Source organism: Artibeus jamaicensis, unplaced genomic scaffold, assembly GCF_021234435.1.
Source record: "Artibeus jamaicensis isolate MK-2021 breed Jamaican fruit bat unplaced genomic scaffold, CSHL_Jam_final contig_456, whole genome shotgun sequence".
Taxonomy (NCBI): Eukaryota; Metazoa; Chordata; class Mammalia; order Chiroptera; family Phyllostomidae; genus Artibeus; species Artibeus jamaicensis.
The window spans coordinates 5,420,265-5,434,770 of NW_026521839.1; the positions used below are offsets into that span (position 1 = coordinate 5,420,265).

The following is a 14,506-nucleotide window of genomic DNA, read 5'->3' on the forward strand; positions in this document are numbered from 1 at the left end:
AAATAATAAATACATGTATATTGTGAAGCTATACTTCAGGAAATATAGGCTAAAATAAACTTTCTATATAAGCTAAGTAATTTTATAGTACAAAGAATGTATAAGCAATATAAAAATAATTCAAATATCAATACTCAAATATTCAAAGTTGTTACTTTAAAAATCCCTAAATAATCATACATATATAGAGTACCTTTGTAGCATGCAAGTGTAAGAGCACTTTCTTTGAATTCATTAGAATGAGTGTTGATGCCTGCCCCATGATCTAGAAGAACTCTTGCAACTTCCACATGACCTGCACTGGCTGCTTCCATTAAGGGGGTATGTCCATTTTCATTATGATCTTCTATATTTGCACCTTCGTTAAGCAGCACTTTCACAATGTCAACAAATCCGCCAGCACAGGCATAAGTTAATGCAGTGTTTCCTAACAAAGAACAAAAGAAATACAAAATTATGACAGAATGAATACAATTATGATTATACTACTCCTCTTACATAAACAATTATCATCTCAAGGTTTTTTTTTGTATTGGTTAGAAGCATGATTTGAATTTTCTTACTAATTAAAAGACTTATTAACCAAACCTATTTACATCTCTTCACATTTCCTTAGCTTGAGATTATGTAACATCTTGAAAAATCTCTTTCAACATATTTTTCTCTAAAATATTCTAATATATAAGCCCTGGCTGGTGTGGTTCAGTGGATTAAGCACTGGCTTGCGAACTGAAAGGCTGTTGGTTCAATTCCCAGTCAGGGAACATGCCTGGGTTGCAGGCCAGGTACCCAGGTAGAGACATGTGAGAGACAACCAATGGATGTTTCTCTCACACACTGGTGTTTCTCTCTCTCTCTTTCTCCCTCCCTTCCCCTCTTTCCAAAAATAAGTAAAAATATATTCTAATATACCATTTAAAATTACTCCTTTTTCTTTTAACACTGTACAACTTAGAAACACCTAATTTTCTTTCTATATATACTCATTCCTTCATTTTCTGTTACCTCTCCTTTATTTACAGATTTATTCATAAGACAATTCACTGTTCCAGGTATTTCTGAAACATATCTTCCACCTGTATTTATATGGCCTAATAAGACAGATATAAATTCCCCTCAGCATAACTCCTTCAAAATAAAAATTTCTTTAAAAGGTCATTATCTCTTAGTTTGACAATTATTTCTTTCCTAATTTTGTTTTGAGGATTTTTATTAAAGCGGGTGCTTTAACCATCCAAGCAAGAGAATGACACTAGAGAAGATTATTTTAAAGGTTCAGCGAGAAAATGATCATTTCAGAACCCAATTTGTTCAGTTTCAACCACTTAACCATCTCAGACTTTATGTGTATTAATACTGCTACAAGTAAGACAAAATGGTGAGCAAAATGACCTAATATCTCTTATTGAAAAGTCTTGGTCATTTTAAAGATAAACTAGGCTACATTTACTTAATGGCATGGAACACTGATGGGCTTCCATTACGTTGTCTCACTAAATCCAAGGAATCTCACTGCTAAAACTGTACCTATAACTCAAGACATATGATCAATGCTTTTCCTATCTAGGACCCTGGGATGCATAAATAAATAAGAGTAGTAGTCCTTACTAGAGTAGCTTTCATACATTATCTTAACAGTAAATGCATTCAGTACACTTGACATGAAAAACCTTATAGGGTAAATACTCTCAGGCTAATCTATAATCAAAAGTCAAGGAAGCTACATTTAAATGAAATAAATTACAGGAGCCCTGGCTGGTGTGAGTTAGTGGACTGAGTACCAGCCTGCGAACTAAAAGGGCACCAGACTGATTCCCAGGCAGGGCACATGCCTGGGTTGTGGGCCAGATCCCCAGTTGGGGACATGCAAGAGGTAACTGATTAATGTTCCTCTCCTCTCTACAAAAATAAAATCTTTTTAAAAAAGAAAAAGAAATTATAAGAAATATAATTCATAATTTTGCCTCTTTACACAATGTATATTGTTGTGGGAAAAAAATTCATCCTGTACCAAAAAGCTGTCACTCTTACCAAATAGAATCTAAGTATGATTTAAGGACTTTTGAAGAGATCAAATTAATTTAATTTTTACTCAAAGATTCTAAACAAGGGATAATATTTTTCTGTTGGTTTACAACAAATTTTCCCTAGGAATCAAATTTTTATCTCTCAGGTTATAACTAATTATATCAATTTATTTTCCTCAAAATCAAACATCATTTTCTTTTTTTCCTTAATTTATAATTTTTTATTGTATTTTTTTCATTACCATTTAGTTCCCCTCATACATCATTTTCTATATACCTGTTGCAGACTGGGAGTTGACATTTGCATCATGAAGAAGTAACAGTTTCACAATATCTAAATAACCTCCACTGGATGCTGCCATTAGCGGAGTTATGTCTCCTTTAGTCCCTCGATCTTCAACATCAGCATGCATAGCAAGCAATACCTTTAGAACACATACACACAGAGAAGTGATCAATTCTTACTATTAATAGTATTTCTAGAGAATATACTATATATGGGAAGATATTCTTTTATATTGGGGAATGAGGAAAAATAAGAAATCATCTTTGTGAAAATATACCAGTGTTCATTGTTCAAAATACCAAGTTTAGATGCTATATTTTACAATCATTACATATTAATCTTTAAGTACATAATCACATTTGCCATCCTATTATGAAACTGAAACTGCTCCTGTGAAAGAATTTGTGTTATGCTTGGGATTATCTAGTATCACAGCAAGACTACACTCACAAGATAGAAACTGATAAACACATGGTTATTTACCAACATTGCTCTAACAGAAGAAAAAAAATTAATTGGGGTAATCTGGCAAAATAAAAACAAATCATTTCTTTCTATTATAGCTGTGTATTATTTTAAAGACAAATTTAAAATACTATTATTATTTCTATGTTTTTACTCATTAGTACTAGTTTTGCATAAGTAGCATAAAAACGGACCATGCTTAGTTGCATGTACAGGCAACAAATTAATTATGTGTCAGTTTCTATTTTACCTAAAGCCAAGAGGGAAAGATCTTACCTCTAATTATAATTTTTTATTAAATAAAAATAAAACATCAAATTATTTTGCCCATAATTTTAATCGATAGAAATTATTTCTGCTTACTTGTGCCAATTCATAATACCCTGCTGAGCAAGCCAAACACAGCAGGCTTTCTCCTTCTTCTGTATGTTCATTTACACTTCTGCCTTCATCTAACAATTTACGAACAGCATTTACATCCCCATCTGAACAAGCTTCTGCCAGACTGCGACTGAAAACAAAATCATCAACAATTAACAAACACAGCAAGACTTAGGGTCCTATGATAATAAATTATATTGAATGTAAGTAGTCACACACATACAAATAATGATCTAGTAAAAAAATTGTATGAATATCTTATTTACTGAGCATCTTGTGTGCAATACTTATTCATGGATGTCATCTAAGCCAGAATAAGTGAATATGAAATAGCTGTCATTTTTATCTTTTAAAATGTCCTAAAACACACATTTTCATATCATATTTTAAATAAAAAAAATTTTAAAGCATTAGATGCAGAAGTTTTTAAACCATACTATAATAGTGTAATGACTCCCAAAGGCATTTGGCATATAATCCAATGGTTTACAATTTTATTTGGTAACAGTAGGTGAAAATCTGAGTAAAAATTTTATTGCAGAATGATTAACAAAAGAAGTGAATCTCAAATTTAATGTGCATACAAATCACCCATGCTTCTTATTAAAATGCAGATTCTCATTCAGTAGACCCAAGGTAGGGATCTAAAATTCTGCATTTCTAATAAGCTTGGAGGTGATGCTGATTCTGCTAGTACATGGACCATATTTGAGTAGCAAGCACCTAGATTATTGCATCAGCAACCCATTTCATTTATTTGTTCCCCAATTTTATTGAGCTATATATAACTGGTATCCAGCACTGTACAAGTTTAAGGTGACTTGACTTACATATATTACTAAATGACTACAATAAATTTAGTTAATATCCATCATCTCACACAAATACAAAAAGGTGGGGTTTTTGTGTTGTGACGAGAACTCTTAAGATTTACTCTCTTAGCAACTTCCAATCATTTTATTTATTATTATTCAAGTAGTCAGTTGAGAGTTTACTCCTCTATTAGAAAAAGTAACTTTTTAAAAAATGGAAACCAGGTCTTACTCAGTTTGATTTCTCATACTCTATTATAGTACAATACATTCCATAAGGATGTTCAATGAATATGGGTGGAATATAAGAATAAAAATACAATATCCAATTTTATATTCATACATCATGAATACATTTATTATCAACTTAAAATAGAGGAGTGGGGAAAGTAGGTTTACAGTTGTTCGTGTGGAAAAAGACATGCAGGTTATGATCATTACAATAGTATTATTAACTCAAAAGAACATCACAATGGCACAGTAAACCTTCTTTGCCCTTCCTGTATAATATCCATTTGCCTAAAGTTATAAGCCCTTCTAAAAGATATATTTAACTGAAATTTGCTACTTCCCCCAAATCCACTCAAGGAAACACCTAATATCCAGCAGATGTCATTAAATACATACGTGTCTATCTGTCCTGCATTGTGGCCATTTTCAGCTTTCATTCGTGTCAGTGCAGCAGCAGCCTCGTCCAGCGCACAACTTACTGAAGATGTCAGTCTTCGGAGCACCTCAGGATCTGCAAAAGCCTTACCATCAGCAGTTGACAATTTGCCAATTCCTTCGGTGTGTGTCAATCAATCACACGTGTGGGGAAGAAAAGCATAAAAGTGTAAATTGTAATTATATTTCTAAACATTATTAGCTAGTGCAAAAATGGCATAGTCTCCATAGATAAGGCTGACAGACTATTAGACTGATGATTTCAATTTTGCCACTAATGCCAAAATGCCAAATAAGCCCTGGCTGGTGTGGCTCAGTGGAATGAGCACGGGCCTGTGAAGCAAAGGGTCACCAGTTCGATTCCCAGTCAGGGCACATGCCTAGGTTGCAGGCCAGTTCCCAGCAGGGGACTCACGAGAGGCAACCATACATTGATGTTTCTCTCCTTCTCTCCTTCCCTTCCTCTCTAAAGATAAATACATAAATAATTTTTTTACGGTTAAAAAAATAAAAAAATAAAAAAGCCAAATAATATTAATTTGTATTCAAAATGTAAATGAAATGATGCCTATATTAGCAAATGAAATTTCTTTCAAAGTATATAGTCATACCATGAGATTTTAGTAGAGTCATATTTGTCTAAACTGTTTTCAGTAGTAATGAAGGGGCTATTCTGTAAGATCACCACAAACAAACTAATAGTTTTTTTACTCGGCTAAATGGCCACTTAGAACCATCTTGTAGGGCCACATTGTAAATTACAGTAAATTCATTCTTATTTTGAATATTCATTATTTGCTTATGATGTGCTGGACAAAAGGGAGACATAAAGAAATAAGGTGCAGTTCTGTCCTTACAGAACTCACAGTCAAGCAGTCAAGTTGCCAACAAATCATGTTCTCTAGAATCAGTTAGGCCATCAGTGACTAGTGTAACGGAAAATTTTGTTGACAATATCACTGCCTGTTACTACTGAAAATGAGAAAAATAAATAATAAAAATTTGAAAAATAAAAAAAGGGAAAACTTGTCCAATAAGATATAAAAAGCATCATGATGCTATACAAATTACAACAGTATAACACTTGCAGGGAAAAAAGATAATTATGTCAAGGATATAGAGGCCAAAACAAGAGATCCTAGATCATTTGTGAGTTCAATATAGGTGATAAAGGTGATGTTTCAAGTTAATAGAGACAGTAGGGTTTATTTCATGAACACTGTCCAGAATTGGCTACCACTTGAAAATTAAGTAAAATCTCTAATTCACAACATTCACAAAAATAAATACCAGGTAGACTTAAAATCTGAATTAAAAAACAAAACAAAACCCTGGAAAGTACTATTATACCATGTAGGATTTTTCTAATGCTCATGGGGATGGGGGGAGAGCTTTCCTAAGCACGAGACCAAATCCTAAAAGCCATGAAGTAAAAGTGGTAAATATCATATTAATCATTTTTTAATTTCAGTAAAAATTTCTGCATAAAGACACCATAAATAAAGTTAAGGCAAAACTGGAAAAATTAACACCCAATGAATTTATATCATCATTTATAAACAGCTACCATACAATTTACTGATAATGTTAAATAAATGCAAACAATGAAATGGACAAAATCTGGCTGAGGTGTGAAGCCCTTTCAAAAACTGTTGATAGGAATGTATACTGGTATAAACTTGGGGGACAAATTTGACAAGAGTTATCAAAATTTGAAATATAGCCCTGGCTCATGTGGCTCAGTGGATTGAGTGCCGGCCTGCAAACCTAATGGTCTCTGGTTCAATTCCCGGTCAGGGCACATGCGTGGGTTGCAGGCTGGGTTCCTAGTTGGGAACGTGAGAGAGGCAGCCCATTGATATATCTCTCACACACTGATGTTTCTCTCCCTCTCTTTCTCCCTCCCTTCCTCTCTCTCTAGAAGTAAATAAATAAAATCTTTTTAAAAATTTGAAACACAAATATCCTCTGATCCAGTGATACCACTTTCCAGGAATTTTTCCTGTAAAGATACTTACACAAGTAAGAGAAATTATAGATATATGTAAACCACAGCATTATTTGTGGCATGGGAAAATTGCAAATAATCTAAATACCTTTCAAAAAATTAGTAAAATAAATTATGGTGTTTCCAAGCAACACAATTATTACCTTACCCTTTAAAAGAATAAAAAAGATCAATGTACATGTTATAAAAAGATGCCCATAACAAATTAACTGAAAACAAGAAAATTATATCTTGTATAGAATGATCCTACTTCACTTTAAAAAAATTATGTATGTTCAAACATTTAGATGTCTTTAACAACCACAAGGGAAATGTTGACATATATGTCAACCTTGACAATGGGAAGGCTTTATAGTCTACTTAATACATTGCATATTGCTTTAGCTATTTTATACTATGCATTACATTTATGATTTAGAAAAGAATTTTTAAAAATTCTTAAAATGGCCTCAATTTTCAATTTTCCTATGAATCTCAAAAAAATATCTTCACCTTAAGTCTTTCAGTTAAAATAGGGTCAAAAATTCTACCTTCCTTAATTAAGGAGACTACTAATGTCTAATATATTCTCATAATTAAAAACACAAACATATATCTAAAAATTCCTCTCCACTGTTATAGGTGCAACACAGTGTCCAAAAAGCAAATGAAAATACTGAAGCACAAAAAGAAACTATTTATTAAACAACTGACTTACAATAGGGCTTAGGAAGGAGCATATCATCTTAAAATACATCTGATAATTTCTCTGGATGAAATATTATATCCAACAATGTCTGGAGTTTAAATTGTCAAAATATACAAAATTTAAAAATTCAACAGTTTCTGACACCTCATGATAGATAGAAAGTCATGATTTTTAAGGTTTTCTAATAATAAAGGTATGAAAAATAAGCAATTCTACGGTATCTTCATGAACCAAAAGGAAAAAATGGGAAAAGAAAAATGCTTACTGTACCAGAAAAGAGCCAGTCTTGAGTGAAAATCATGAGGTGTCCAAAAAAGAGAGAGACAGAGAGAGAGAGAGAAATGAAATCCAAAACCCTTAATCAGAGGTCTGAAGTATCAGCCTAAATCAAAGGGCAAAGATGTACTACTACCTGGTACCATTAAAAAAAAACAAACAAACTTGGTGTAATGGCATAATCAATAAAATATATTAAAAAACCAAACAAACTTGGTCTGCAGAAGGAAAGGAAATTAGTCTGGAGTAGATTTGAAGAGAAGTGCCTTCTCTTCACATTCCTTTCTGCTCTAAACAAAATGTAAGGTTTCAAAGCAAGAACAAAGAAAAAGAGGGTGGCCATGACACTCCCGTTTCAGAAATCGTATACATCCCTAAATCACAATCAGGAGACTCACAAGAAATCAGACTAAAAGGGAGGGACACCCAATGTAATTACTGATGTGATATTAATACCCTTTTTCAGTAATTACTAGTCCTGCTCTACATTAAAGTCTACTGCTGGATACTTATATGTTTTGTTCAATACATTTTTAAGTCTCAATTCCAAAAAGAGACATTAGATGGACTAAAAATCAATCGGCTAAAAATCATAGCTATGCTTTTTCATAACAGGATAAAGGGAATAACAAGCTGGTATTAAGTAAATATATTCCCAACATACTATGGCTTTCCAAGAATAATGTAGAAATACTCATTTTCTTTTAGCTGCAACTTTTCCCCCAGTCATTATTTGGTTAAATGTAACATTCTTTATTTCCTTCAAGATGAAATTGTTAAAAGGCTGCTGTGATTCTTCTAAACACCTATCTTTAATATGATGCTTATTAAAGTACAGTTGACCCTTAAACAACACAGTTTTAAACTGCATGGGTTCATTTAAACGCAAATTGTTTTCAATAAACAGCTGACGCTCCATATCCCTGGGGTTTTGTATCCACAGATGTGGAGGGCCAACTGCATGCACTGTACTATGACATTTTATGTAAGGAACTTGAACATCCATGGATTTCATATCTCCAAGGGGTCCTGGACCAAACCCCACAAATACTGATAGTTTTGGGGGAGTCAAAAGTAATGTGGATTTTTTACTGTGTGGGGGTTGGTACCACCCTTAACTTCCCACATTGTTCTATAACTGACTGTACTAAGAAGCTGAATGAAATTTTCTATACTTTTAAAAACTTTGAATTTTGTATTTTTTGTATTTTAGTAGCTTTAACATGGCCTATGGTATACATTATGCCCACCTAACAAGTATCTAGGCACTACTTTTTAAAATAAGCTGTAGCCCTAGCTGATGTGGCTCAGTGGATTGCACACCAGCCTACAAACTAAAGGGTCGCCAGTTCGATTTCCAGTCAGACAAGCCTGGGTTACTGGCCAAGTCAGGTCCCCAGTAGGGGGCGCATGAGAGACAACCACACATTGATGTTTCTCTCCCTTTCTGCCTCCCTTCCCCTCTGTCTAAAATAAATAAATAAAATTAAATTGAAAAACCTAAAAAAAAAAAAAGGTAAAATAAGCTGTACATTCTTCCAGATTAAATCCTTATGTGTGTGTAATGTGCACATATATTTATATTAAATAAGTAAAATTTTAAGAAAATGTCATACAAAGTAAACATCTCAAAAGCAATATGCAAGTATCAGAAAAAGTTAACTTCCTTGTTAAAATACAAATTGTAATTTTATCTTCATTACAATGTAATGGAAACTTTGTGGAGCAAATAATGAGCAGGTTATAAAATAAAATAGTGATAAGTATATATTACCTTTGAGAAAGCATGCTTATCACACATTTTTATTTTCTGCTACTTTAGAACAAGATGACATAGCTTGGTATATCTGACTAGGGCTGGTCCAATTTTGCATTCAATTTTTATTTAAAGTCTTCCAAGTAAAAAATACCAATCTATTATAAGATACATACATATAAAGTGAAGAAATAAATAATCATGAATTCCCTATATCAGTTAAAAGATTCATAATTTGAAGATCTAAGTTTCTTTCACATTTTTATTTTATAATGTAATATGTTTTCCTTGATAATTAGCTTATTATGGAATACCTTAAAAATGTTAGTGTGGAGTCCAGAAATCACTCATAGAAAACTTTCAACCAACAATTTTTAAAATATAAAATGTGAACATTTGCTTTAGGAAAAAATTAGAAATTTTTATAGAGATTTTAAATTCCATAAAATGTTATAAAATTTGGGGGGTAATCTTGTATAACTTTGTATAACAATCTAGCCTTTTAAAGATATAACAAAAAATTATGTACCTGCTGCTTCTAGCAATGCTTCTAGTCGTGCCTGTGTCTCTGGATCCACAGTGCGTAAGTCTGCTCCTTCTGCAGTACTTGATAAGAATATCTCTGATGTTGTTTTAAGCACTGGGTTATCCAGATCTTCTTGGTCCAAAATAAACGATTCAACCTGTTTATGAATTAAAGATGCAATATCCATGAAACTGATCTCATTGTGAGAATAACTGCATTTAAGGTAATATGACTTCTGATTTGGAATTTAAATATAACTAGAAAAATTACTGTAGAACTATGGGGCAATAGAAAGGGACTTTGAGGGAGCCTCCCAACCAGATGCTTATCTTTAGATCTGACTAGAGGTGTAACATAGACACATCAAATTCAAGTTTTTTAGAGAGAACTGTATCTTCTGTGCCTAACACAGAGCCTGAAAAGCAGCACTTTTTCAATGAAACAAGTATATAAACATAGCCCCCAAGATGATGTATATAGGACTACATAGTAAAAAGACTAGATAGCATAGATAAGTCATTCAGGCACAGTTTTTCCTTGCTTCTAATTAATTTATTCAATTCTAATTCTTAAAAAAAAAAAAGCATTTAATCCACTGTCAAATATCAAATATCTGGAATCCTACAGACAAGAAAGCTCCATGAGATTAGGAACCATACCTGTTTGTTCACTGCTCTATCCTCTGGGCCTAAAAATACCTTGCAAATAGTAGGTATTCAATACATATTCGCTGAAATGAATAAATGGTATAAACAAAATCAAATTATGAAAATAAATACAACCTTCTAATTTCAAATCAAGTTAAATCTAAATAAACGTTCTTAAATAAAATATGCATAACTCTTCTAGAAAGAAATTTGGAAATGTGTGTCAAAATGCTTTAAATGGCTCATACCCTTTCTCTTAGTAATTCAATTTTAAGGAATCCATCCTTAAAACAATTTATTTATCTGAAAGCCAAACAAAAGTATGCAAGGATGTTTACTAGAGTGTTAATTAAAATTCTAAAATTCAGAGGAAAAAACTACAATAGGGAATTTGATAAATACATTCTATACATTCATATATTATACAGTAATTATACACTATTTTTAAGGCACCTTGAATGGCATGAGAAAGCATTCATAAAACTAAGTGAAAACCACCTGATGCATGGTCTTTATTTTGTTAAAAGTATATATGTACATGTAAGTAAACATGTACATGGGTACTCACATATATAGCCATGAGTATATAATTTATATAACTATATATGTTTATAATATATAAATACATATACGAGGGGGAGTTAACTTTTTTTTGTAGATAGAAAAACAGCAATAGAAAAGTCAAGTACTTCTTCAAAGTCACACAGCTAATAATTGGCAAAGCTAAGTTCCAGACCCAGGCCATTAAGCTACAGAATCTGTGCTCTTAAACACTAGGCAATACTACTTCACAAATTTATAAACAAAGGACCACAGTATTTGGACTAGATTATTTGGCATATTTAGCTAGTTGGTCATCAGCTTTCAAAATGAACACCAAATAAAGATCTTAATTAAGATAGTAAAGTTAAAATGATTTAGATGTAACTTATTATCTAGTATACCATAATTTTACAAAACAAATCTTTAACTTCAGATCTAATAACATTGAGCCATGTACTATGTATTGTATGTACTTAGTGCAAGGCAACATAGCTTCTTTAATATGTAATTAGAAAGATGGCATTCTAGACCCATGCCTATAGATAAATGTAGACTATTAGTCGTCAAGATATTGAAAGGTAACTGTACAACAAAGAGCGTGTTGCAAGTCCATGACAGTAGGTGTTTGCAGATACATGTACCTGCCAGTTGTGAGGAGATAAAACCATCATTCTAAATTCTGGGATTTTTTTTTACTAAACATGGTGTTTAGATGTTAACACTTCTATTTTATAAAAAGCACTAGCCCGATGTTTATATATATTACTATAAAGACAAATACAAATTATATGTATCATGTAATATTTTAAAAATCCAAGTCAAGGATTTCTAATTCTCTCCCTTTTGTTCCTTCAATATTTACTGAAGTCCTGTTTTACACAAATCACTATGAGAGCACAAAAATGTAGTAGGAGAAATAAGTCAAATATTCCAACAACTATTACAGAAGATGTAAAGAAAGATACATGGTACAACTATATATATTAGCAGAAAGTCACTTCTAGCCTCAGCAATCTAAGAAGACTGCACAAGTAGTACTTGAGCTAGGCTTTAAAGGATGCATAGAATTTCAATAGATGGTCGGACACAGCAGTAGAGTTGGAAGGGAATAAAATTCAAAATAGGCTTGAAGATGCATTTGGAAGATGATGAATGGTCCACTCTCCAAAAACATAAGGTCCTCTTCATACATTCCTAGTGGGAATATAAATGTTGCCACCACTGTGGGAAACAGTTTAAGAGTTCTTCAACTATTAAACATAGAATTACCATATAATACAGCAATTCTACTTCTATGCATATATGAGGATTAAAAATGTATATACATGTTCACACAGAAACTTGTACATAGAAGTTCATTGATGCATCATGCATAATAGGCAAAAAATGGAAACCTAAATGTCCATCAACAGGTAACTGGGTAAACAAAATGGGATATATCCACACAATGGAATACTATTCAGCCATAAAAAGGAGTAGTGCTGACACATGCCAAAATAAAAAGGTACATGAAAGGTCCAGCATAGGCAAATCCTTAAGGACAGAAAGGAGATTCGTGGTTGCCTGAAGAGTCAGGGAGGGAGGAATGTGCGTGACTGGTAACAGGTCTGAGGTTTCTTTCTGGAATGATGAAAGTGTCTGGAATTAGATAGTGGTGAATGCTGCATAACCTTGTGAATGTACTAAAAACCACTGAATAATACACTTTAAAATGTTAAATTTTATGGTATGTGAATTGTATTTCAACTTTTAAAAAAAATGTAAGGTACTTAGAGAACTCTGGCTTAAGGCTAGAAAGAATGGCTGCAGAGAGATTGAGAAAGACCATGTAAAAGGTAATAGACTGCTCATTGCCTACCTGGTCACCACCAGTAGGACAGACAGCACATTCCTAAGTACTTGGGAACAATCAAGTCCAGAAGAAAAACACAAAACAGATATGTACCCCTTGGTTTCAAAGGGCTTGTACCCTCTTTGAAGATTACAATTCATAAGACCACTCACTGAGTTTAATTCTCCAATGTCTGAGTGCCTATTAATCCATTTCAATCAGACCACAAGGCATAATGGAATAAATATTGCAACTAGAGATCAGGAGAATTAGTTTCAAGTGCTAGATCCACCAGGCATATCACTCAACCTTTCTGACATTCCATTTCTTCCTTAATAAACAAAGACAATACCTGTGGTTACCTACCTTACAGTGCTATTGAAAAAATGAAATAAGGTTAAAAAAAATTTTTGAAGATAATAAAACACTATGAAAGTGTAACTTTTAGAATATAATTCTGTGTAATCACAACTCTTAATCTGTCCCTCACCACAGTGTTTATCTTTTATGCCTTTTCAAACTGGAAGAATGATACTTACTGAGAATCTAGTATGATGCTTTATAAATCAACACTCACTTGAATTTTTAATTTTATTTTTTCTAATTTTATTGAGATATCAGACATTAACACTGTAAAATTTAAGGTACACAACATAATGATTTTATATTATTTATATATTGCAAAATGATGATCAAAGTATGTTTAGTTAATGTCCAACACCTTACAGTTACATTTTTTTCTTGTGATGATCATTTAAATTTTCAAATGTAGTTTTAGTCATTTTATATTTAAGTTCTGACCCACAAGATAAAAAAAATTTAAATATCCACAACACTTATAAAAGAAAAACCTTAAGCTTCCAGGATGTTACTATCGTATACAACAAAACACATAAATGATTTAAACACATTTGTGTCAATCAGATGTGCCAAAAAGCGCTCAATTCTATCACTTATTTTGTCCTTTTTCCTCTAAAATTTTAAAAGCCTGATTCAATGTGGAATCAATAAGAAAATACATACAGTTATGCCTATTACTTTGGGAACACTGTGGATTGCTTTTGGCAGTTCATAAATATCTTACTGATAAATCCACTGAAACATACTCTTGCAGTTCAGATTGCAATAGCATTACCTAAAAATATACCTGGCTGGCCAAAATAGAAGCCATTTATAACTACATGAAAATATTAAATAAGACTAATTCTGTACATTTAATAAAGGCTTGGTGATATAGCACCAAAAAGTCTTTATAATGTATAATTCCAAATGAATGACATATCTAATGAAATTAGTCTTGTTTATGCAAAGGAATATAAAAAGCCCTCGTAGTTTCTTACATTTAGATGAAGGACCACAGAAAGTCTCCTTATTGCCTGGTGATACAGCTATATAGCACATCTCTATCCAGCAGCTTCACTCAGCAGCAGACACAAAATACCCCACTGAGATTGGTACTGCTTTTGCTAATGGCAGAAAAGTTCATTTCAAGCCTCAAACACTGCAGATTTTTCTTCTATCTTTGATGAGGTAGAAAAATAAAAGGTGGAAGAAATAGGACAAGACAGAATCTGGCCCATAAAAAACAAACAAA

The 14,506-nt window shown here is 32.5% G+C and overlaps 1 protein-coding gene across 4 annotated transcripts in view; it reads right to left on the minus strand.

Moving 5' to 3' along the window:
• The window catches only part of ANKHD1 (ankyrin repeat and KH domain containing 1), a 112,946-nt gene that overhangs the window by 80,094 nt on the left and 18,346 nt on the right, over positions 1-14,506 (minus strand). For all 4 annotated transcript variants that reach the window (XM_037147533.2, XM_037147534.2, XM_037147532.2 and 1 more), the window contains exons 2-6: positions 9,895-10,048; positions 4,599-4,755; positions 3,142-3,289; positions 2,305-2,452; positions 194-427 (exon numbers count right to left, since the gene is read on the minus strand). In XM_037147533.2, coding sequence (XP_037003428.2) covers positions 194-427; positions 2,305-2,452; positions 3,142-3,289; positions 4,599-4,755; positions 9,895-10,048 — 841 coding nt within the window. The remainder of the gene's footprint in view (positions 1-193; positions 428-2,304; positions 2,453-3,141; positions 3,290-4,598; positions 4,756-9,894; positions 10,049-14,506) is intronic.